Source organism: Scyliorhinus canicula, chromosome 21 (genome assembly GCF_902713615.1).
Source record: "Scyliorhinus canicula chromosome 21, sScyCan1.1, whole genome shotgun sequence".
Classification (NCBI taxonomy): domain Eukaryota; kingdom Metazoa; phylum Chordata; class Chondrichthyes; order Carcharhiniformes; family Scyliorhinidae; genus Scyliorhinus; species Scyliorhinus canicula.
The window spans coordinates 38,460,303-38,485,899 of record NC_052166.1 but is presented as its reverse complement, the minus strand read 5'-3'; the positions used below and the strand labels follow the sequence as shown (position 1 = coordinate 38,485,899).

General features: G+C 47.0%; 1 protein-coding gene across 5 annotated transcripts in view; it reads right to left on the bottom strand.

Annotated features, from left to right (window-relative positions):
- The window catches only part of LOC119955639 (transmembrane protein 268-like), a 47,837-nt gene that overhangs the window by 12,760 nt on the left and 9,480 nt on the right, over positions 1-25,597 (bottom strand). For 2 of the 5 annotated variants that reach the window (XM_038782054.1, XM_038782058.1), the window contains exons 3-5: positions 17,459-17,566; positions 9,334-9,480; positions 2,839-2,949 (exon numbers count right to left, since the gene is read on the bottom strand). In XM_038782054.1, the coding sequence (XP_038637982.1) occupies positions 2,839-2,949; positions 9,334-9,480; positions 17,459-17,566 (366 nt within the window). The remainder of the gene's footprint in view (positions 1-2,838; positions 2,950-9,333; positions 9,481-17,458; positions 17,567-25,597) is intronic. The other 3 variants (XM_038782057.1, XM_038782059.1, XM_038782055.1) reach the window with 2 other exon arrangements.

Here is a 25,597-nt window from a genome sequence, read left to right as displayed (position 1 = left end):
AATCCCTACATTGCAGAAGGAGGCTATTCAGCCCATCGAGTCTGCACCAGCCTCTGTTCCAATAGAGCACCCTCCCTGGGCCCAATCTCCAGCCCTATGTCTGTAACTCAACCTAACCTTTGGATACTAAGAGGCAATTTAACATGGCCAATTCACCTAACCTGCCCACCTTTGGACTGTGGGAAGAAACTGCGGTACCCAGCCAAACCCATACAGACAGGGGGAGAATGTGCGACCTCCACTCAGACAGTCATCCGAGGTCAAAGTCAAACCCAGTCCCTGAAGCTATGAGGCAGTAGTGCTGACCATTGTGCCACCCTGCCTTCCTGTACAAACTGAAGCATAACCTCCCTACCTTACCTTGGTAATCATTTCCACTCACAATAAATGATAACATTATATTAGCTTTCCTTCTTGTATTTTTGTGATTCGTTCATTGGGATACTATGCACCTCAGAGCTCTGGGGCGAAATTCTCCCCTACCCGGCGGGGCGGGGGGTCCCGGCGTAGCGGAGTGGCGCCAACCACTCCGGCGTCGGGCCTCCCCAAAGATGTGGAATTCTCTGCACCTTTAGGGGCTAGGCCCGCGCCGGAGTGGCTCCCGCTTTTGGTGCCATCGGCCTTTGGTGCTACGCCGCCCGGCGTCGGGGCTAGCCGAAAGGCCTTCGCCGGTCCGCGCATGCGCCGGTGCGTCAGCGGCCGCTGATGTCACCACTGGCGCATGCGCGGTGGAGGGGGTCTTCTGCCTCCGCCATGGTGGAGGCCGTGGCGGCGGCGGAAGAAAAAGAGTGCCCCCACGGCACTGGCCCGCCCGCCGATCGCTGTGCCCCAGAAGCAAGATAGAAAGAGAAATTTACAGAGATGTTCACTTTAAAGGAAAGCCGGTCAGAAAACAAACTAACGCATTTTAAGAGAATGAGTCAAATTTCCTTTTTGTTTGTAAGAGTTACAGGGAATGATTCAAACCAAATCCAAAAGCAGGTCTATTTAGATCAAAACAAAATAATTGCTCTCTTAACATGCTTTGAATATAAAGAGATAATCAAAAAAAGGACAAGGAAGAAAATCCCTGAGTAACCATGGATAAAGAATACTGCAGTCCACATACTGGAGGTGTCATTGGATACTGGAAATAACTTGTAGGGTCAGAGAGAAAAATTGAACCATTCTACTGCAAGTTTGGTTCAATTTCGCAACTGCTCCATTTGGTGCGGTAATGCCATATTTTGATCCTTAGATTATAAATGTTGCCACAGACAACCAACTGTTATTTCATTGTAACAAAGAACATTACCACACAGGAACAGGCCCTTCAGCCCACCAAGCCTGCGCCGATCCAGATTCTTTATTTAAACCTACTACTTATTGCCCAAACAATCTGTATCCCTCCATTCTCTGCATGTGTCTGTCGAGATACATCTTAAACATTGCTATCATGCCTGCCTCCACCATCTCCACTGACAGCACGTTCCAGGCACCCACCACCCTGTGCATGAATAACTTTCCCTGCTCATCAGGCAGCAGGGTAGCATGGTGGTTAGCATAAATGCTTCACAGCTCCAGGGTCCCAGGTTCGATTCCCGGCTGGGTCACTCACTGTCTGTGTGGAGTCTGCACGTCCTCCCCCTGTGTGCGTGGGTTTCCTCCGGGTGCTCCGGTTTCCTCCCACAGTCCAAAGATGTGCGGGTTAGGTGGATTGGCTGTGATAAATTGCCCGTAGTGTCCTAATAAAAGTAAGGGGGGGGGTTGTTGGGTTACGGGTATAGGGTGGATACGTGGGTTTGAGTAGGGTGATCATGGCTCGGCACAACATTGAGGGCCGAAGGGCCTGTTCTGTGCTGTACTGTTCTATGTTCTATCTTCCCTAAACTTCAACCTGTGCCCCCTTGTAATTGAGTCTTCCACCCTGGGAAAAAGCTTCTGACTATTCACGCTGTCTGCACCTCTCATAAGTTTGCAGACCTCAATCAGGTCTCCGCTCAACTTCCGTCTTTCCAATGAAAACAATCTGAGTTTATTCAACCTCTCCTCATAGCTAACACCCTTCAGACCAGGCAACTCCTGGTAAACCTTCCTTGCACTCTCTCCAAAGCCCATTCAGAAGCGAGTGATGAGTGCCATGTCATCAAAGACTGTAACAACTTTCTATCAGGACAAATGCTCCTGCTACCCGAATAAAGCTGAATGACAGTGCCATTACAATGTTGATAGCGTTTGAAACGATTACATTTGTGATTACAATATGTTGCAGGCTCAGAAATCAGGAAATAAAGCAGCTACCAACATTACTGCCACTCACCTACTGTCCTTAACCTGCTAAAATGTCAGCTTGGCTCAACTAGCAGTACTCTCATCTGATTCTCTTTGCAGACTAGAACACTTAATCGAAGATGACACTTCTATGGAGCTCTGTGGAATGCTCTATTTTGTCTAAAGCAGTATGTCAAACAGCTTAAAAGACCTCCATGGCACAATTTAAAGATTGCCCGGGCGAACTAAACCAACACTACCAGATTATCTAATTATTCATTTACTGTCTAAAGGACAAATTGTCTCCCATATTAAGTGTTGAATGGATGTCAGTTATTTTACCGAATGGTTCTTACCTAAAACTGCACTTCTATCCTGCTGGTATAATTATTAATCAAGTTGTATTACATTTGATGGTTCAAAGCAAACAAAATAAAGCTTTATATGGTAAGTCTTGAAATTGAAATAGTAAATCCCAATACTTATTTCCGATATCATTGTAGATAGACCAGTATTTATTTTTTGTTGCAGTTGTAAACACAGATCTGTTAGTAGCGAGTTTTCAGAATTTAATGAGAAAAGGAATACTTGAATTACACTTCGGAAACCCTCCATGGTGTCCGTGACCCCCACTAACAGATTGTGATTCATTAGCATTTCATTCACAGCAGCAAGACGCATATCTGTGTTTATATTTACCTGGAAAAGAAACAAATTAAGTGACTGAAGACAATAAAAATGTAAAACAAGTCATTTATACGTAAATGATTGATGAAAAATAAATCAATGAGCTGGGAGGGTTATCACGTTGCCCTTTCATCACTGGCATCTACGTTTCAATGCAGGCCAAACCGATGAAGGGAAAATCTCATCCCTCTGGTGATTGGCAAATTATGACACTAATTGAATTTAGATTGTGGGAAAGCAGTCAGAATCAGCACAAATCAGAAAAAAAGCTAATTTTTCACAATTTTGTCCGGAATCTCACAGCTTGAAAACATTAGTAAGTTTTAAGAGAGTGGTAAGTTTAAATTACTTACCTTTGCAGGGAACAGGAAGTTTGTCCCGTGGACTTCTGGGAAGGTTTACCCCTCCCTAGTTAATAAATTCTGGTGGAGAGGAAACCCGAGACACTACACGTGTAGTGTCTCCCACCCGCCCTCCTCCTCTAACCTAATAATAAGACCCATTGGGGTGAGCAGGTGAGTGCCTTATTACATTATTATTTCTCTTTTTCTTATTTGTTAACCAGAACTAGGTTGGAAAAGACTATAGCAGAGGTCTCCAAGTTTTTTTTTAACTGAAATTTATACAAAGTAATAAATTAATTAACTAATCAGAGATGGCTGGGCAGGTGATGTGCTGTAGCTGTATGATGTGGGAGCTGGCTGTTCCCCTTGTGAATGGCAATGACCACATCTGCAGCAAGTGTTGGTTGCTGGAAGATCTCCGGCTCAGAATTGATGATCTGGAGTCTGAGCTTCAAACACTGCGGCACATCCGGGAGGGGGAGAGTTACCTGGACACTTTGTTTCAGGAGGCAGTCACACCTGGGAGATTAAGTAATTCACATTCAGTAACTGATCAGGGACATCAGAGTGTGACTGTAAGTGAGGCAGGCAGAGGGAACCTGAGTTCAGGAGTGCAGGAGCCTCAGCCCTTGACCTTGTCCAACAGGTATGAGACTCTTGCTCCCTGTATGGATGAGGAAAGGGGCTCTGGACAGGATGAGCCAACTGACCACGGTACCATGGTGCAGAAGGCCATTCAAGAGGGGGGAGTAAAAAGACAAGTAGTTGTTATAGGGGATTCTATAATTAGGGGGACAGATAGTATCCTATGCAAGCCGGATCGGGAGTCTCGCATGGTGTGTTGCCTGCCCGGTGCCAGGGTGCGGGACATCTCTGACCGGCTTGAAAGGATACTGGAGCGGGAGGGGGAGGATCCAGTTGTTGTGGTCCACGTTGGGACTAACAACATAGGTAAAGCTAGGGTGGAGGACCTGTTCGGGGACTATCAAGCACTAGGAAGAAAATTGAAGTACAGGTCCTCAAGGGTCATAATCTCTGGATTACTGCCCGAGCCACGTGCCAATTGGCATAGGGATAGGAAAATTAGGGAAGTAAACACGTGGCTAAGGGATTGGTGTGGGAAAGAGGGATTCCACTTCATGGGACATTGGCATCAGTTTTGGAACCGGGGGGATCTGTACCGTTGGGACGGTCTCCACCTGAACCGATCTGGAACCAGTGTTCTAGCGAAGAGGATAAATAGGGTGGTCAGTAGGACTTTAAACTTCTGAGTTGGGGGGAAGGGAAAGTGAAAGCGACAGGGAGCAGGGAGTTAAATGGCAAGATACGCAGGAGGATAACATGTAGGCAGGTGGATTTAAGCTTGAGGCAGACTAGGAATGCAACAAAAAGGAAGGATAACTTTGGACATCTTAGGACTTCCAATATCTGTACTGATAAGAAAGTTAACATTAAGGCACTTTACCTGAATGCTCGTAGCATTTGTAACAAAGTAGATGAACTAATGGCACAGATCATCGTGAATGATTATGATGTGGTAGGCATCACAGAGACATGGCTGCAGGGGGTTCAGGACTGGCAGTTAAACATCCAAGGATATACAACCTATCGAAAAGACAGGGAGGTGGGCCGAGGGGGTGGGGTTGCCTTGTTAGTTAAGAACAAAATTAAATCTATGGCACTAAACGACATAGGGTCGGATGATGTGGAGTCTGTGTGGGTAGAATTGAGGAACCACAAAGGCAAAAAAACCATAATGGGAGTTATGTACAGACCGCCTAACAGTGGTCAGGACCAGGGGCGCAACATGTACCGGGAAATAGAAAAGGCATGTCAGAAAGGCAAGGTCACAGTGATCATGGGGGACTTCAATATGCAGGTGGATTGGGTAAATAATGTAGCCAGTGGATCCAAAGAAAAGGAATTCATGGAATGCTTACAAGATGGCTTTTTGGAACAGCTTGTCATGGAGCCCACAAGGGAGCAGGCTATTCTGGACCTAGTGCTATGTAATGAACCAGACTTTATTAAAGATCTTAAAGTAAGGGAACACTTAGGAAGCAGCGATCATAATATGGTTGAGTTCAGTCTGCAGTTTGAAAGAGAGAAGGCAAAATCGGATGTAATGGTGTTACAGTTAAATAAAGGTAATTACGAGGGCATGAGAGAGGAACTGGTGAAAATCAACTGGAAGCAGACCCTAGCAGGGAAGACAGTAGAGCAAAAATGGCAGGAGTTTGTATGCATAATTGAGGACACTGTACAGAGGTTCATCCCCAAGAAAAGAAAGATTATCCAGGGAGGGATTAGACAGCCATGGCTGACAAAGGAGGTCAGGAAATGTATCAAAGAAAAAGAGAGATCCTATAAAGTGGCCAAAAGCACCGGGAAATCAGAAGATTGGGAAGGCTACAAAAACAAACAGAGGTTAACAAAGAGACAAATAAGGAAGGAGAGGATCAAATATGAAGGCAGGCTAGCCAGTAATATAAGAAATGATAGTAAAAGTTTCTTTCAATACATAAGAAACAAACGTCAGGCCAAAGTAGACATTGGGCCAATTCAAACTGATTCTGGAAGGCTAGTGATGGGAGATGAGGAAATGGCTGGAGAACTTAATAAGTACTTTGCGTCTGTCTTCACAGTGGAAGACGTTAGTAATATCCCAAAAATTATAAAGGGTCAGGGGGCTGAGTTGAGTATGGTTGCCATTACAAAAGAGATGGTGCTAAAAAAGCTAAAAGGTCTTAAAATTGACAAATCTCCTGGCCCCGATGGGCTACATCCTAGAGTTCTGAGGGAGGTGGCTGAAGAAATAGCGGAAGCGTTGGTTGAGATCTTTCAAAAATCACTGGAGTCAGGGAAAGTCCCGGACGATTGGAAGATCGCTGTTGTAACCCCCTTGTTCAAGAAAGGATCAAGACAAAAGATGGAAAATTATAGGCCAATTAGCCTAACCTCGGTTGTTGGTAAAATTCTAGAATCGATCGTTAAGGATGAGATTTCTAATTTCTTGGAAGAGCAGGGTCGGATTAGAACAAGTCAACATGGATTTAGTAAGGGGAGGTCGTGCCTGACGAACCTGTTAGAATTCTTTGAGGAGGTGACAAGTAGGTTAGACCAGGGAAACCCAGTGGATGTGGTCTATCTGGATTTCCAAAAGGCCTTTGATAAGGTGCCACACAGGAGGCTGCTGAGTAAGGTGAGGGCCCATGGTGTTCGAGGTGAGCTACTGGCATGGGTTGAGGATTGGCTGTCTGACAGAAGGCAGAGAGTTGGGATAAAAGGTTCTTTTTCGGAATGGCAGCCGGTGACCAGCGGTGTCCCACAGGGTTCAGTGTTGGGGCCGCAGCTGTTCACCATATATATTAATGATCTGGATGAAGGGACTGGGGGCATTCTAGCGAAGTTTGCTGATGATACGAAGTTAGGTGGTCAGGCAGGTAGTGCTGAGGAAGTGGGGAGGCTGCAGAAGCATCTAGACAGTTTGGGAGAGTGGTGCAGGAAATGGCTGATGCATTTCAACGTGAGAAAATGTGAGGTCTTGCACTTTGGAAAAAAGAATCCAAGCATAGACTACTTTCTAAACGGTGAGAAAATTCATAATGCCAAAGTACAAAGGGATCTGGGAGTGCTAGTCGAGGATTCCCTAAAGGTAAACATGCAGGTTGAATCCGTGATTAAGAAAGCGAATGCTATGTTGTCATTTATCTCAAGAGGGTTGGAATATAAAAGCAGCGATGTGCTACTGAGCCTTTATAAGGCTCTGGTTAGGCCCCATTTGGAGTACTGTGTCCAGTTTTGGGCCCCACATCTCAGGAAGGACATACTGGCACTGGAGCGTGTCCAGCGGAGATTCACACGGATGATCCCTGGAATGGCGGGTCTAGCATATGAGGAACGGCTGGCGTTCCTGGGATTGTATTCATTGGAGTTCAGAAGGTTAAGGGGAGATCTAATAGAAACTTACAAGATAATACATGGCTTAGAAAGGATGGACGCAAAGAAACTGTTTCCGTTAGGCGAGGAGTCGAGGACCCGTGGGCACAGCCTTAGAATTAGAGGGGGTAAATTCAAAACAGAAATGCGGAGACATTTCTTCAGCCAGAGAGTGGTGGGCCTGTGGAATTCATTGCCGCAGAGTGCAGTGGAGGCCGGGACGCTAAATGGCTTCAAGGCAGAGATAGATAAATTCTTGATGTCGCGAGGAATTAAGGGCTATGGGGAGAATGCTGGGAGGTGGAGTTGAAATGCCCATCAGCCATGATTGAATGGCGGAGTGGACTCGATGGGCCGAATGGCCTTACTTCCACTCCTATGTCTTATGGTCTTATTAAAAAAAATTTTTTTTTAGAGTATCCAATTCATTTTTTCCAATTTAGCGTGGCCAATCTACCTACCCTGCACATCTTTGGGTTGTGGGGGCGAAACCCACGCAAACACGGGGAGAACTCCACACAGACAATGACCCAGAGCCGGAATCGAAGCCACAGCTTGAAAACATGACCAAAATTAATTTTTTTTAAAAATCATATTGTCTTGCTGGAGCATACTCATTTGAGGTTGGGGGCTAAAGCAGATTGTTGGGGGCTAAAGCAGGTTGGGAAGTAGTTTTGTCTTCTATCCAACCTGCATTTTGCCTAGAGGCACAGAAGTGTTCTACCCCTAGCACTGGCACCTCTCATCCTGAGGAGCAAAAGATGCACTAAAAACTAATATCTAAAACTGAAAACTGAATTGGAAAATGAATCCCAAAGGGTTTTCATCCGCATGGGTCAGAGTTTCACTCTGTAACTCATTAAAGAGTCAAACTACAAAATATAGAAATAAAGTCAAACATTTCACTGATTGCTGGCATTTCTGGCTTTACATCAAATCGACAGAATCAAAATTTATTTTAAAATCAATTTCTCTCTTCTTTCAGATCCCACGAACAATTGCTTAACAAAGAAGGCGGAGACACGTAATCTCCAATGGGGTATGTGCTGATTCTGTTCTTCATCCCAGTGGACAGAAGGTGTATCATGTACCGGTCTAGGTATCTCTGTAAGAACACAGAAAGCCAGAAAGTGATGGACAGGATACTGCAGCCGCGTCCCTGTGTACTCATAGGCTTTAATTGCATTGCATATTATGCATCTTCTTTCCATTTCTTCACATCTATATATTTTAAATATATATATAATATACATTAAAAAAAGGTGAATCCAAATATCAATTCCTGAAATACAATTAACACTCAATTGATAAACAGTTAACAGTCTCAACCTTCAATATTTCCATTGAGGAGCCAATGAATTTTCATCTAGAACCGTCGCCTAGTGTGTGGTGATAAGCTGACTATCATGTATATAGTATGGGAGGGCAGCACGGTGGCCTAGTGGTTAGTACAACCGCCTCACGGCGCTGAGGTCCCAGGTTCGATCCCGGCTCTGGGTCACTGTCTGTGTGGAGTTTGCACATTCTCCCCGTGTCTGCGTGGGTTTCACCCCCACAACCCAAAAATGGGCAGAGTAGGTGGATTGGCCATGCTAAATTGCCCCTTAATAGAAAAAATAATTGGGTAATCTAAATTTTTTTAAAAAATGAATATAGTATGGGTAGTTCATCATCACTGTAAATTCTATGACCCATGATCTGCATGCGTACTGTAAGTTATATGTTTTACTTGTAGTTCTAGCATCCGACCAGCAGGTGGGACGAGTACGGAGTCCCGGGACCCGGATGCACCGTGTTCCTTCAGAAGGTATTTGTGAGGAGTTGATATTAGAGTAGCTCTGTAATATCTCAGTGTAAATTAGTGTTAGATATTTATTTCCAACTGTATTCATCTTAGACATTTTAGTTGTTCGTTAGTGTAGTGTTAGTAATCAATAACTTTGTTTATGAAACAAAGTCTAACGTCCTTTGTTCACACGGCAATATGAGATTCCGCATCAGCCCAATCAAAGAACATTTCATAGTGGTGTGAGAATAATCATGACACCGCATGTTGGACAATAATAAGGTGCCTTTGCATTGCACACCTAAGTAGCAGCTATATTCCCCATACCTTCTTGGTGTATCTATCAAGGAGCAGAATCATGATTATGGTGGCTACTGTTGCACCCAGGCTCACAAGCAGGTAGAAGATTGGCATGTTCAAGCTGAGCCGATGAAAGATGGAGTAGATGTTTCCCCAGGCAGTCAAGTAGAAAATCTACAAAAGGGAAGTTAATAAATACATATGGAAAAGTACCCGTATCTGTGAAATCCAAACTTCAGTGGGATGATCATTGTTGTGGAACGTTCAATCAAAAGCTTAACACATCGATTACTGAGATGCACAGCATACCTACTTAACATTGAAGAAACTTGGTTTGCCGATCTCTGCCGGATAATTGTCAATCTTGCTCCAGTACTTGATGCTTTCAATGAGTAAATTTTATAATTAAAGGATAAGAACTTAATGAACTGACATTCTCGTAAGCGAGAGCTGTTTTAAAGGGAGTTTGACACTTATTTAAATAATAAATAATGCACATGGGATGCTGCCACAACTTCTATTCACTCATGTTTCCATGTGTTGATTAATCTACGAAAAATATCTGCGTTATAACAAAAGTCTTCCATCTCACCCACAGTACCTCAACCTGGGTTGGATATGGTATACATGATACCAGCACGGTAGCACAGTGGGTAGCACTGCTTTTTAAAAAATAAATGTAGAGTACCCAATTCAATTTTTCCAATTAATAGGCAATTTAGCGTGGCCAATTCACCTACCCTGCACATCTTTGGGCTGCGGGGGCGAAACCCACGCAAACACGGGTAGAATGTGCAAACTCCACACGGACAGTGACCCAGAACTGGGATTGAACCTGGGACCGGCACCGTGAGGCAGCAATGCTAACCGCTGCACCACCGTGCTGCCCCGCACTGTTGCTGCACAGCTCCAGGGTCCCAGGTTCGATTCCCGGCTTGGGTCACTGTTCGGAGTCTGCACGTTCTCCCCGTGTCTACGTGGGTTTCCTCCGGGTGCTCGAGTTTCCTCCCACAAGTCCTGAAAGATGTGCTGTTAGGTGAATTGGACATTCCAAATTTTCCCTCAGTGTACCCAAACAGGCTCCGGAATGTGGCGACGAGGGGCTTTTCACAGTAATTTCATTGCAGTGTTCATGTAAGGCTACTTATGACAATTAAGATTATTATATTATTATACATGGCAGCACTGCTGACATGTAGAATAATAGGACAATCCCTGAATGGATTTCCGGACATTATTGGGTCAAGACTTCCGTGGATGGGCAATCCCTGTCGGATTTCCACTCTGCTCCTATTTTCTTACCTTTGACTGGAGCTCCACAAGTTTCTCACCCACATTCTGACTTGGGCCTGCTGAGAAACGAGGAGCGGTGTATTTGGGGGTAGGGAGTAATTGGTGGTCAGGAGGTAGTCAGGGTGTGTTGGGTATCAGTAGCATAGCTACCCAGGAGTTATTACTGGTTTTAATCCTTCTAATTTTTCCTTGGGAACTATACTGGTACATGAGTCCCTCAATTTTAAATTGGAGTTTCAAAGGGTTCCAGATGTAGGGTTGTTCCCCAACAGAAGCTGAAACTTCTCGGCCAATTCCCATTGGAAGTAGATGGGAGGTAGGCGGAGGACCCGGATCCGGATCTTCTGGTGAGGAGAAAGGAGTTACAGGCGAGGTCCGATTTTCTGTTAACAGGGAAGGTGCTTTGGCAGCTGAGAAGGGCGAGGGGGGTCGTTTATGAGCATGGGGAGAAGGCCAACCACATGTTGGCGAGCCAACTCCACAGACCAGCAGCGGGGAGGGAGATAGTGCGAGTCGGAGATGGGACGGGTGAGGTATTGGTGGCACCAGTGCAGGTGAGCAAGGTTTTTGAAGAGTTTTATAGGGACCTGTATAGGTTGGACCAGCGGAAGATGCATCGGATATGAGGGTTTTTGGGTGGTTGAAGTGCCCGGAGACAGGAGAGAGAGGGCGAGACTGAAGGAGTCAGTGGGGGTGGAAGAAGTGCAGGTAGCACTAGGAAAGATGCAGACGGGTAAGGAACTGGGGTTGGATGGTTTTCCCGTGGAGTTTTTTAAGAAGTTTAAGGATAAGTTAGCACCGCTCTTGATAGAAATGTTTGAGGATGCGATGGTTAGGGAGGCCTTGCCCGAAACAATGGGTCGTGCGTCCATTTCGTTCTTGCTTAAAAAGACTAAGAATCCGGTGGAGGGTGGGTCCATAAGACCATAAAACATAGGAGCAGAATTAGGCCACTCAGCCCATTGAGTCTGCTCCACCAATCAATAATGGCTTAACTTTTTCTCATCCCCATTTTCCTGCCTTCTCCCCATAACCCCTGATCCCATTATTGATCAAGAGGGTCACATAGGCTCATATCTCTGTTGAATGTGGATGCCAAGATACTGGTGAAGGTGCTGGCATTGAGGTTGGAGGAGTACCTTTGAATTGGGGAGGATCAGATGGGATTTGTTAAGGGGAGGCAATTGTTTTCGAATGTGTGGCAACTGTTCAATGTGGTGATTTCTCCGGCAGAAGGAAATTGGAGGTGGTGGCGGCGTTGGATGCGGAGAAAGGGCGGGATTCTCCAACTCCCCCGCCAGCCCGGAGAATCGGCGGGAGGGGGGGAGGGTGCGTGAATCCTGTTCCGCCACCCTGGCGCTAGCTGCAGGATTCTCCAGCGCCGGTTTTTTGGTGGGGGCGGAATCGCGGCGCGCCGATCAGGGGCCGATGGCAGCAGCCCCCCGGCGATTATCAAGCCCGCGATGGACCAAGTGGCCGCCTGTGTTCGGCGGGTCCGGCCAGCGCATATTACACCAGGTCCGTACCGGTTGGACCTGGCTCTGCGGGCAATCTGCGGAGTCCACAGGGGGGTGCGGGGGGATCTGGCCCGGGGGAGGGGGTGCCTCCACGGTGGCCTGGCCTGCGATCGGGGCCCACCGATCTATGGGCGGCCTATGCCGTGGAGGCACTCTTTCCCTCCGCGCCGGCCGGTGTAGCCCCTCTGCGCATGTGCTGGGATGACGCCAGCACAAGCTGGCGCTCCCACGCATGCGCCAACTCAAACTGGCCGGTGGATGCCCTTCGCCGCCGGCTGGCACGGCGCCAACCCTGCAAGCGCCGGCCGAGCCCCTTAAGGTGCGGAGGATTCCTTCCAGGTGGCCCGGCGCCGGAATGGTTCACGCCACTCCTCGGCGCCGGTACGGCCCACCCCGCCGGGTACAGGAGAATCCCACCCAGGGTGTTTGATCGGGCGGAGTGGTTATGGAGTGTGGCAGAAGTTTGGGATTGGGCCTAGGTTTGTGGTGTGGGTTAAATTGTTGTATAAGGAACCAATGGCGTGTGTGTGATTGAATGATATGAATTTAGTGTACTTTCCGCTTCATCGGGGAACATGGCAGGGGTGCCCCATGTCTCTCTTCCGTTTGTGCTGCCGATAGAGCCCTTGACCATTGCATTGAGGTGCTTGGATTTATGCAAGGGGATAGCAAGGGGGTGGGAGGGGGGAGGAGCACAGGTATACAGATGGTCGGTGATATATTTCAGACCTGAGCTCTTCAAGGGGGACATAATGGGTCTGATTAAGAGATGTGGGGCGTTTTTGGGATACAAGTTGAATTTGGGGTAAAGTGAGTATTTTGTGGTGTCTTCTCCAGGGTTGGGGGTGGGAGTCGGAGGGTTGTAATTGTAGGTGGCAATATCCCATTTCAGGTATTTGGGAGTGCAGGTGGCCAGGATTGGGCGCGGCTTTGTCAGCTGAGCTTTACGAGTCCTATTGGGTGAAAGTGGATTTAGTGAGGTGGGATAGTCTTCCTCTGTCACTGGCAGGTCGGGTGCAGGTCGGGTGAAGGCAATCAAGGTGAACATTTTGCCACGGTTTTCATTCTTATTTCAGTTCCTGCTGGTCTTTTTTGCTGAAGTTGTGTTTTAAGAGGGTAGACAGGTTGGTTTCATTGGTTGTTTCAGCAGGGAAGGTGGCCAGGATGAGGAAGGTTGCGTTTCAGAAGGGTCGGCAGTTGGTGGACTTGGGTCTTCCGAACTTGCTGTATTATTACTGGACGGTGCACGTGGAGAAGGTGTGGGGCTGGAGTAGGGGGGGCGGAGGCTTTATGGGTGAGGATGGAGGCAGGTTCTTAACGAGGGTCAGGGTTGCGGGCGCTGGCGACAGCAGCACACCCGTTTACCCCAGGGAAGTATTTGGGAAATCCTGTGGTGGTTGCCACGTTGGAGGCAGTTTCGGCAGCACTTTAGGGTGTCGAGGCTGATGCTGATCCGGAAGAATCATGGGGCGGGTTTCTCCGAGTCTCTGTGCTGAAATCAGGCTCGGCGCAGGGACGGAGAATGGGCGTCAGACTGGCGATCGGAGAATTGCCGCCAATTTGGCGTGCGGTTGACATGGCGTCAGTTGGGGGCCAGTGAAAGAGGCCCCCGCGGCGATTCTCTGCCAGCAACTGGCCGAGTTCACGCCAGCGTGGGTCTCTCATGGTCGCACCCGGTAGGAACGTTGGCTGTGTCTGCAGCCACCCTGGTGGGGGGCAGGGAGATCCTTCACCTGGGGTTCTCCAGGACGGCTACAGTTCCGATCGGGGGCCACCGATCCATGGGCGCACGCAATCCGGAACTGGGCCTATGTTGTCGGTGCTGGTCCGCGGTGTGGGTCGACCATGTCGTGCAGCGCGGATGACCGAGGCCGCCGCCGTGCTCTTGCGCGGCCCCTTGACCGGAAGTGCAGGGCGCTGTATCAGCAAAGTTAACGAGCGGGATTCTCTGTTTCCCAACGGTGATTCCATAATCGGCGATCGGGTGGAGAATCCCTTTTTACGATGGAATCGGGGATGGTGCCTGTTTACACACGCTCCACACCCTCTATCATCGAGGAGCGCACTGCACACCGTTGGGACGGACTCAGGACGTCACCTCATAGATCATAGAATTTACAGCGCAGAAGGAGGCCATTCGGCCCATCGAGTCTGCACCGGCTCCTGGACAGAGCACCCTACCCAAGGTTAACACCTCCACCCTATCCCCATAACCCAGTAACCCCACCCAACACTAAGGGCAATTTTGGACACTAAGGGCAATTTATCATGGCCAATCCACCTAACTTGCACATCTTTGGACTGTGGGAGGAAACCGGAGCACCCGGAGGAAACCCACGCACACACGGGGAGGATGTGCAGACTCCACACAGACAGTGACACAAGCCGGAATTGAACCTGGGACACTGGAGCTGTGAAGCGATTGTGCTATCCACAATGCTACCATGCTGCCCTGTGGACCTGAAGGATCTTCCCCCGATGCTCCGCCCCCGATGGGTCGAGCTCCCGACCGAGCGGTCGACTTGTGGTCTCAGCGGTCGGGAACCCGGCGTGGAGGCTGCGAACTGTGTCCACCGCCGCCACAGTCGGGTGGGATCTGTGCAGCTGGCCGGGGGGTGGGCTTCCGCGAGGGTTGGGGGGACTGGTGGGGGGTGGCCAGAGGGTGTCCGGAGGGCAGGTCGGGTCCGGGCACAGGCACTGCCATCTTTTACGGCGTGACGGCTGCATGTGGTCGTTGTGCGCATGCACGACCACAGAGCCGGCAATTCTCTGGCTGTTTTTGTCGTGGAGGCTGGGCGTTTTACGTGGCATGGCTGCTAGCCCTTTACCGGTTGGAGAATCGGTGCTGGGGCGCCGCTGATTTTTTTTATGACTTAAAACACCATGGATCCTCCTGATAGAGCCTGGAAATCGGAGAATCCAGCCCAAGCTTTTCAAACATTGATATGTGAGCCAGGCTGCAAGTTCCTCACATTGGTGAGCACCACAACTTCAAAATAAGCAATCTCATCGTCACCACTCACCTGCTGAGAGTGATTTAGATTAATAGTCCCTTAAAAGTGAGATGTTTGCGATCCAGGCGAGGGGACAGGAGAGGCGATTAGTGAAGCTGCCGTTTAGATTAGTAGGGGGAAGCTTTAGGTATCTAGGCATTCAAGTGGTGCGGGAATGGGACTGGCTGAATAAATTAAATCTGGCCCGGCTAGCAGACCAAATGAAGGACGATTTTCGGAGATGGGTCGCGCTCCCGTTGTCATTAGTTGGGAGGGTGCAGACAGTGGAGATGAATTTGTTTCCTGTTCGTGTTTCAGTGTCTCCCCATCTTTATTCCACGGTCCTTTTTTAAACGGGTCAACAAAGTGATCTCTGGCTTTGTTTAGGTGGGCAAGACCCCACGAGTAAGGAAGGTAATGCTTGAGCAGAGTCGGGGAGAGGGCAGGTTGGCGTTGCCAAATTTTAGTAACTATTACTGGGCGGCGAATATAGCCATGATCAGGAAGTGGGTGGTGGGGGAGGGGACGGCATGGGAGCGTATGGAGGCGGCTTCATACAAGGGCACCAGTTTGGGGGCGTTGGTAACTGCACCTCTGCCGTTCCCGCCGGCACGGTACTCCACCAGCCCCATGGTGGTGGCGGCCCTGAGAGTCTGGGGGCAATGGAGGAGACATGTGGGAGCAGAGAGAGCATTGGTCTGGTCCCCAATCTGTAACAATCGCCGGTTTTCCCCAGGAAGTATGGATGGGGGATTCCGGATATGACGGAGAGCAGGGATTGAGAGGAGGGGGGATATGTTTTTAGAGGGGAGCTTTCCGAGTATGAGGGCGCTGGAGGAGAAGTTTGCGTTGGCGAGGGGAAACAAATTCAGGTATCTGCAGGTGTGGGACTTCCTACGTAAACAGGTGTCAACCTTCCCGCTCCTACCGCTAAGGAGGGTTCAGGATGGGTAGTTTCCAGAGGGTAGGTAGGAGAAGGGAGCATCTCGGACATTTACAAGGAACCTATGGGGTCAGAGGTGACGCAGACCGAGGAGCATATGCGCAAGTGGGAGGAGGAGCTGGGAGGCGAGATAGGGGATGGTCTATGGGCAGACGCGTTGAGTAGAGTCAACACGTCCACAACATGTGCCAGGCTCAGCCTGATACAATTTAAGATCGTTCACCGGGCTCACATGACAGTGGCCCGGATGAGCAGATCCTTTGGGGTGGAAGACAGGTGTGCAAAATGTGCGGGAGGACCAGTGAACCATGTCCACATGTTCTGGGCATGTCCGAAGCTTAGGGGATTTTGGCAGGGGTTTGCAGATGTAACATCCACGGTGTTAAAAACAAGGGTGGCGATATTCGGGGTGTCGGAAGACCCGGGAATCCAGGAGGAGAAAGAGGCAGACGTTCTGGCCTTTGCTTCCCTGGTAGTCCGGAGGCAGATACTATTGGCTTGGAGCGACTCAACGCCCCCGAAGTCAGAGACCTGGCTATCGGACATGGCTAGCTTTCTCTATTTGGAGAAAATTAAGTTCGCCTTGAGAGGGTCACTGTTAGGGTTCGCCCGGAGGTGGCAACCGTTCGTTGACTTCTTCGCGGAAAATTAATCATCAGCAGAAGTGGGGGGGGGGGGAGGGGGGGGGCATAGTTTAGCTCAGAGTAGGGGGTTAATAAAGGTATGACCTGTAAGGGAGGGAGAGGGCTTTTGCACTATGTTTATAGTTTAATGTACATTGTTTATTGTGTCGTTGTTATAATACCAAATAATACCTCAATAAAATGTTTATTAAAAAAAAGATTAATAGTCCCTTGCAGTGGAATTTCCCATCCACTTTAAACATTCTCCAAACATTTATCATTCAGAGTCAGTCAGTCCCAGATGTCGAAACCACTCAGTTATTTCCAGCAGCTCTGAAAGATCACACAACCAAGTCAAAGTTTAAATGTTCAACGTCTAATATGTTAAGTATTTTGGACAATTAGTGCAGAATTTTAACTTTGCACCATCTTGTAAAATGGGTGCCAGAGTGTTCTCTGCCTGATTGTCCCCTCTCCTGATGAGCATTTCCACTGACTTCAGGAGAAATGTAAAACGGGTAGTGAATTTACAATCATCTCTTTTACGCTACTGCACAAAGCAAAATTCCAGTGAAATTTTGATTTACCTCCTGAAAAACAAATTTGTTTAATTTCATATCGTAGAATTTCTTCAGCATCTTAAAAGACTACTCGGCCACGTTGACAAGGACTATTCAGGCTTAAAATGATTACGAATATTTTCAATGAGCTCCTGCAACAAATTCTACTGTGTTCTCTTTAGGCTATGGCAACTCATAATCTTTCCTCGTAACAAAAACTCACCACGACCAGTACCAGCCTGAAGGCCCGAGAGTTAAAGAATATGTATCTTCGTACCTCTGAATCCATCAGTGAACTCTCGATTTGATTTCTGTAACCGCCAGCAGGTAGCTGTAGTTAGAAAGAAAAGCAGCATCTTTAGGCAAGCAGTTTACAGGAATAGTTCCAGGGATGAGAAACGTCAGTCAGGAGGATAGATTGGAGAGGTTGAGACTGTTCTCCTTGTAGAGAAGGCAGCCGAGAGGAGATTTGGAACATAGGAATTGGGAGCAGAGGTAGACAATTCAGGCCTTCGAGCCTGCTCCCGCTATTCAATAAGATCATGGCTGATCCCTTCCTGGTCTCATATCCACCTCCCCTACCGGTATCCCATGTCCCTTCAACCCGTTTTTTACAATCAGAAATATATCTATCTCCTTCTTGAAACCATTTGATGATTTAGATTCCACCGCACTATGGGGCAGCAAACTCCACACGCATGGACCACCCTCTGTGAGAAGTAGTTCCTCTGCATTTGACAGAGATATTCAAAATCGTGAGGTGGTTGGACACAATAGACAGGGAGAAACTCTTCCTCCTTGTGAAAGAATCAAGAAAAGAGGACACATCTCAAGGCGATTTGCAAAACAAAATGTGATGTGAGAAAAAACGTTTTCACGCAGCATGTGATTCGGGTCTGGAGTGCACTGCCTCCAGAAAGGGGAAGGGAATGGCACGAGATCATAATGCACATTTGGACAGCCGATACAGACACGATGGGCCGAATGGCCTCCTGTAACAATTCTGTGAGAAAACAGTGAAAGAAGGAAATGTAGAACAAAAGCAAATTACTGTGGATGCTGGAATCTGAAACCAAAAGAGAAAATGCTGGAAAATCGCAGCAGGTCTGGCAGCATCTGTGATGAGAGTAAAGACTGTTTCACGACCAGGTGACCCTTTGTCAAAGGAAATGTAGAATATTGTGTTAGAACTACCACTGTATCTCACAAGTCAAATGCATCGATCAGATAAAAGGTTGGCAACTGGACTCTCCGTTCCTGAGACAAAGTTTTGATGCTGGGGCAGGATTCGTGGACTTCCACGACAGCAAAACGTGCGCCGCACCTGGACCGATTCAGTGACCGTGGAGAGTCTAGCACCGGCGCCACTAGGAACACATCGATTCCAATGGGAAACGGTGTGGGATCCACCGGGTCCATGATTGACACTTGTGAGGCTGACAAGCTGCAGCCACATTTACACATTACACTCCCCACACACACTCATCCCAGCCAACAAGATGGCACTGGTTGCACTGGAGCACGTCCATCCCTCTGATGGGTTGGCTGGGACCAGAGGGCATCTAGGGGCATGGCCTCAGGGCGACACCCATATGACCTGTGACTCTAAGTTCACAGTGGGCAGTCAGCGACATGCGCAGCTGCAAGGCAGCCTTCCAGGCTGCGGCAATGGTGTTCCATGCTCATCTACTCCGACCCCACATCCCCGGGCCAACCCCTGCTACTTTCCTCGGCAGAAGCCCCCTAGCCAGCGGTACAACTGTCAGCAAACAATGGCGTCATTGGAAACTTTCTCCCTTCTCTCTCCCTCAGCAGACGCCATTTGTTTCACAATTTGTAAAAGCAAAAGTGAACCGTGCTGTTGGGAATTCGCCCCAGTGGAGGCGGAAAATCACGGCGGCCCCGGAGAATGCCGGGTCAGGCCCGCTAATGATATGCCAATGGCGTTTACTGTACGTGCGTTCTGGAATGCACTGATGCCGCTGTTCAGGCACCTGAGATTTAAGATTTGGCGTGAAACTGGCATCGGCCACAATTGTGGCGTCAAACCCGATTCTCCACCCAATCGTGCATCGCGATAACGGTATCGGCCGGCAGAGAATCCCGCCTTACACCTATGCACCATGATCTATCAACTTTTGAGGATCAATTAGACACATCTATGGTTGAGATTTGCATCATGAATTAGATGATTAGGGCGGCACGTGGCGCAGTGGTTAGCACTGCAGCCTATGATGCTGAGGACCCGGGTTCGAATCCCGGCCCTGGGTCACTGTCCGTGTGGAGTTTGAACATTGATTTGATTTGATTTATTATTGTCACATGTATTGGTATACAGTGAAAAGTATTGTTTCTTGCATGCTGTACAAACAATGCATACCGTACATAGGGAAGGAAGGAGAGACTGCAGAATATATTACAGTTATAGCAAGGTGTAGAGAAAAGATCAACTTAATATGAGGTAGGTCCATTCAAAAGTCTGATGGCAGTAGGGAAGAAGCTGATCTTGAGTTGGTTGGTACGTGACCTCAAGCTTTGGTATCTTTTTCCTGACGGAAGAGGTGGAAGAGAGTATGTCCGGGCTCCATGGGGTCCTTAATTATGCTGGCTGCCTTTCTGAGGCAGCGGGAATTGTAGATAAAGTTAATGGATGGGAGGCTGGTTTGCATGATGGACTGGGCTACATTCACGACCTTTTGTAGTTTCCTGTGGTCTTGGGCAGAGCAGGCTCCATACCAAGCTGTGATACAACCAGAAAGAATGCTTTCTATGGTGCATCTGTAGAAGTTGGTGAGGGTCGTAGCTGACATGCCAGATTTCCTTAGTCTTCTGAGAAAGTAGAGTCGTTTGTGGGCTTTCTTAACTATAGTGTCGGCATGGAGGGACCAGGACAGGCTGTTGGTGAGCTGTACAGCTAAAACCTTGAAGATCTCAACCCTTTCTACTTCGTTCCCATTGATGTAGACAGGAGCATGTTCTCCACTACGCTTCCTGAAGACGATCTCCTTCGTTTTGTTGACATTGAGGGAGTGATTATTGTCGTCGCACCAGTTCATCAGATTGTCTATCTCATTCCTGTGCTCTGTCTCACCATTGTTTGAAATCCGACCCACTAGGGTGGTGTCATCAGCAAATTTGAAAATCGAGTTGGAGGGGAATTTGGCCTCACAGTCATAGGTGTATAAGGAGTATAGTAGGGGGCTGAGAACACAGCCTTGTGGGGCACCAGTGTTGAGGATGATCGTGGGGAAGGTGTTGCATAACTTTACTGATTGTGGCCTGTGGGTTCAAAAGTTCAGGATCCAGTCACAGCCAAGGCCAATGACATGGAGATTGGAGATGAGTTTCATAGGAATGATGGTGTTGAAATCTGAGCTGTAGTTGATAAATAGGAGTCTGACATAGATGTTATCTAAGTGTTCCAGGGTAGAGTACAGGGCCATGGAGATGGCACTGCTGTGGACATGTTGCAGTGGTAGGCGAACTGTAGTGGATCAAGGCAAACCGGGAAGCTGGAGTTGATTTGTGCCATGACTAACCTTTCAAAGCACTTCATGATTATGGATGTCAGAGCCACTGGTCGATAGCCATTAAGGCACATTGCTTGACGTTTTTTGGTACAGGGATGATGGTTGTCTTCTTGAAACAGATAGGGACCTCAGATTGTTGTAAAGAGAGGTTGAAGATGTCTGCGACTACCCCCGCCAGCTGATCCGCACAAGACCTGAGTGCTCGTCCGAGTACCCCATCCGGGTCAGTGGCTTTCCGTGGGTTGACCTTCGAGAAGGCTGCTCTGATATCTGCAGTGGTGATCTCAGATACAAGTTCATCCGTGGCTTCTGGGGTGGAGGGCTCGCTCTCACTGACCTCTTGCTCAAAGTGGGCATAGAATTCGTTGAGCTCATCAGGGAGGGGTGCGTTGGAGCCGACGATTTTACATGCCTTCATCACAGTGGCGTGCAGAGGTCTGGTGATGCCCGGGGCAAATCTTGATTGTATGCCCCAAAGACTCAAGTATAAGGCCTAATATACTGAGAAATATTATGAGAAAGGAAAACATTTTGAATATATAAACACAGATGAAACATGAAATAAACGCTTTATTCGATTTTAATATAAATCAATCAAATTTATTAAGTTCTTTTCCCCAAATGATACCTCCTGTCACAAAACACCTGAACTACTTCACTTTTTACATCAGCTGTGAGAAATTCTTTTTCAATGCTTATTAAAGCCAGGTTGGTCAGTCGCTCCTGTGACATAGAAGACCTCAGATATGTTTTTATTAATTTCAGTTTTGAAAATGACCTTTCACAGCTTGCGACTGAAAATGCGATTGTAAGCAGTAATCTGTATGAAACACACAGCGTCGGAAAGACATCCCTCCAATACTGCAGTAAAGACTCCAGAGCATCTTTAGGATCAGGGGGAACTCTATTCCCTCCAGCTCGAAGGAGCATCACAAAATCAATAATTTTGTCATATAACTGAATTGCAACCACATCATTGTCATTATAATTTGCAAAGTCTGAACATTCCTTTTTTAATTTCTCTCTTTCTTGTTCATCTTCAATCACTCCTGAATTCAAGTTCAGAAGAAAAGAAAATCGGTCACTGAGTCTTTGAAGACGGACACTGCGGTCTTCAATTTCAGTTTTTAATCTGTTCACAATCTCTACCATTACTCTATTCATTTCTTCTTGTGCCGTCAGTCCACTATCTCTTGCTGACTCTCCAGGCATTATTATTCTTCTCCTTGTTCGTGCAATTGGTATTCCCCAATTTTGACAATATTCATTGGCTAAATCTATTGCATTGTGGATAATTTCGTCATTCTTCAAATTCAAGATATGAATAAGTCCTCTCAGATCACACGAAGCTTCATGGAACCCCATTTTCGGATCCTGCAAACGTTTTGAGACTTTATCCACTGATAAAACTGAGTACCAAAAATTTAATAAAGCTATAAATGGGAACTGTTGAATAGAGTTCAGTAGCGATCCTGCATCAGATTTAGTTTCCCTTGAAAATTCTCCTTCCAGCAGGTGTTGAAGGCTTGCAATAACGTTGTCACACTCTTCGTGGATTACTTGCACAGCATCATGGCTGGAACTCCATCTTGTGTCACACTGTCTTTTCACAGTCCGAGTGACAAATGATTTTAACACTTCCCAACGAGAAGTAGATGAAGAAAAAAAAGTAGAGTTTTTCTAGAATGCCAAAAAATGTAACAACAACAGGTTGCACCTCACTTGCATGGACACAGGACAAATTGAGGCTGTGGTTCTCGCAGTTCACAAACACAGCTTTTGGGTTAACTTCAAGAATTTTTTGTTGAACACCTCCTCTCACTCCAGCCATAACTGCTGCGTTATCATATGCTTGACCACGACAGTCATTCATGGAAATTTTGTCTTCTTCCAATTTTTCCTGAATTTTATTTACCAGGCTGACTGCATCTTTCTTGTTGACTTGAAAAAATCCCAGAAATGTCTCCTTTATTTCTACTTTTCTGTTTTCATCAATATGAACGTAACGCAGAATTTCAGAAACCTGATCTTCATGGGCAATATCTGGAGTTGAATCCAGCATTATGCTAAAATATTTTGCGTCCTTAATTTCGGAAATTATATTTTTCTTGACAGTTTCACCAAGAAGATTGATTATTTCGTTTTGAATTCTGTTGGACAAGTAGGTGACACTTTTTGGTTTCTCTTTCCCTCTCTGCAAGTGTTTTGCTAAGATGTCATCATATTTGGCCAAAAGTCTGATTGTTGCTAGAACGTTTCCTGTATTTTCACTGACTGTCTCCCCTGGCTCTGATAACCCAGATATTCCTTCTCCTCGATGTCCACGATCGGCCAGATTCTGTTTTGCCAGAAAGGATATAACCTCGACAATCCGTTCAGTTATAGCTTTCCATCTTTTCTTTTCAGCAGACATTTGCTGTTGAAGTTCAGCATCTATCGTAGTTGAATGATGGAGTCGAACTACAAGGTTCAGGTATTCCCTCATGTGAGCTCTATGAGAAGGGCTTTTCTCATGGTCAGGTATTGTTGGATTTAATTTTCTCCAAGTGGAGAAACCGTCTTCCTTTCCAAAGTTTGACACAGACAACAAATGCTCCTTTGAAAACAAAAAGCAAACAAAACAGTAGCATGCTTTCCGATATGGAGAGTATAACAACCATTTTCTCTCCACAATTTCTCCGTTTGTGGAAACTTTATCAAACCACTGTTTGGAAAATGATCTCCCATCCTTCTCAGCAAATGGACCACTTTTATTCTGATATCTTTCAGGGCCATGTTGTAATATTGTCATCTTCAAATGATCTGGAATCGGTTTCTTCAAACAGCCAAAATCGCTTCTTTGCAAAAATATGCAAATATCTTCTTTATTTTCTTCACATGGATCATCATCCTGACAACGAGACTGAGGAGAGAGAGTATTATGTTCTGACCGAGCTGAATCCGTATCAGAAAAATCCTTCTCTGCACCCACATCATCTTTTACTTCTCCAGCTTCTCCTACTTCTTCTTTACTTCTTTTTATCCATGCATCTAATGCCCCTCTTTGATGGGGCTCTTCTTCGACTCTGGCCCTCTTTTTTTTCCTGTTCTGTGCTCCACTCGGTTGTACACGAAATACTCGTAACATTTCATTTTCTATCTCAAAAACCGTAAGACGCATGAGAAAATGGGAAGAAAATGGTAAACAATCGGTCAGTTGCAGACGGATAAACCATATTTCATTTCTTTGTTCCTTCGTATCAAATTATTTCACACTGATTCTCCACTGATAATTTTGTGCAATTTATATCATAGACTTGCAAATTAGTGGTATCTGTATTCGAATATTAGCATGTTAAGGAATAAATGTCTCCTATTCCGAGATTAAATGCCATAGCAGTCCTCTGATCATCCAGGCTTCACTCTTACTACATCCCACGTAAATATTTCATTAAATATCGCCAGAAAACCTATAAAAACCGTAGTTGCATCTGTTCTAAAGCTATTCACTGACCTGAGTAGGTAAAAGAACTAATCTAGATGCACAAAAAGCTGAAGAAAAGACGAGTTATGACTCGAGGAAACGCAGGAACGAACAGCCACGTCTGCTTGTTGCTTTTGATGGTTGCACCACGTACATCATGCGCATGCGTGTGGGGGGGATGGGGAGAAGGACCATTTTCTCTAGACAGAAAGGGTACACCATGTTAAAGGAATAAAGGGCTAACAACTGCCTCTGCAGTGTGGTGAGCCTCCAAAAATTGATTTATCACCGCTGAAATTTTAAAATTACTATCTTATTTCCTTCTCTGGGGCAGCACGGTGGCCTAGTGGTTAGCACAACCGCCTCACGGAACTGACGTCCCAGGTTCGATCCCGGCTCTGGGTCAATGTCCGTGTGGAGTTTGCACATTCTCCCCGTGTCTGCGTTGGTTTCGCCCCCACAACCCAAAAAATGTGCAGAGTAGGTGAATTGGCCATGCTAAATTGCCCCTTAATTGAAAAAAATAATTGGGTAATCTAAATTTTTTAAAAAATTAAAAAAAAAAAAAAAACAATTTTTTTTTTCCCTTCTCTGATTGGATGCCCCCATCCAATGGATGCCCGGGGCCAATGCACCGTCGGCCCCCCCCTCTGCACGCCACTGCTTCATCATGTAGCCCGTTATGTCTTGCAGACCTTGTCATAGACGGCGGGGATCCGTGTGGCTAGCCTGGGACGCGAGCTTGGTCCGGTACTGTCTTTTGGCATCTTTGATGGATTTCTTTAAATCATATCTGGCTTTCTTGTAGAGGTCAGGGTCGCCTGACTTGAACGCCTCAGAACTAGACTTCAGCAAGCAGTGGATATCCCTGTTCATCCAGGGTTTCCGGTTGGGGAACACACGGATTTGCTTCTTTGGCACACAGCCTTCTACACACTTACTAATGAAGTCAGTTACTGTACTGGCGTACTCCTTCAGGCTGGTCGCAGAGTTTTTAAATACTGACCAATCCACTGACTCTAAGCAGTCCCGTAGGAGATCATCCGATTCCTCAGACCAACAATACACAACTTTCTTTGACGGATTCTCCCGCTTCAGTTTTTGCTTATAAACCAGGAGCAGGAGCACAGCCTTGTGGCCAGTTTTGCCAAAGTGTGGGCTTGCGATAGAGCGGTAGGCATGTTTAATATTTGTGTAGCAGTGGTCCAGGATGTTTGGGCCTCTGGTGAAACAGGTGACATGTTCGTGGTAACTTGGTAGTATGCTCTTGAGCTTGGCCTGATTGAAGTCCCCAGCTACAACGAACAAGCCCTCGGGATGTTTCGTTTCAAGACAATTTGTGGTGGTGAATATTTCGTCCAGTGCGAGT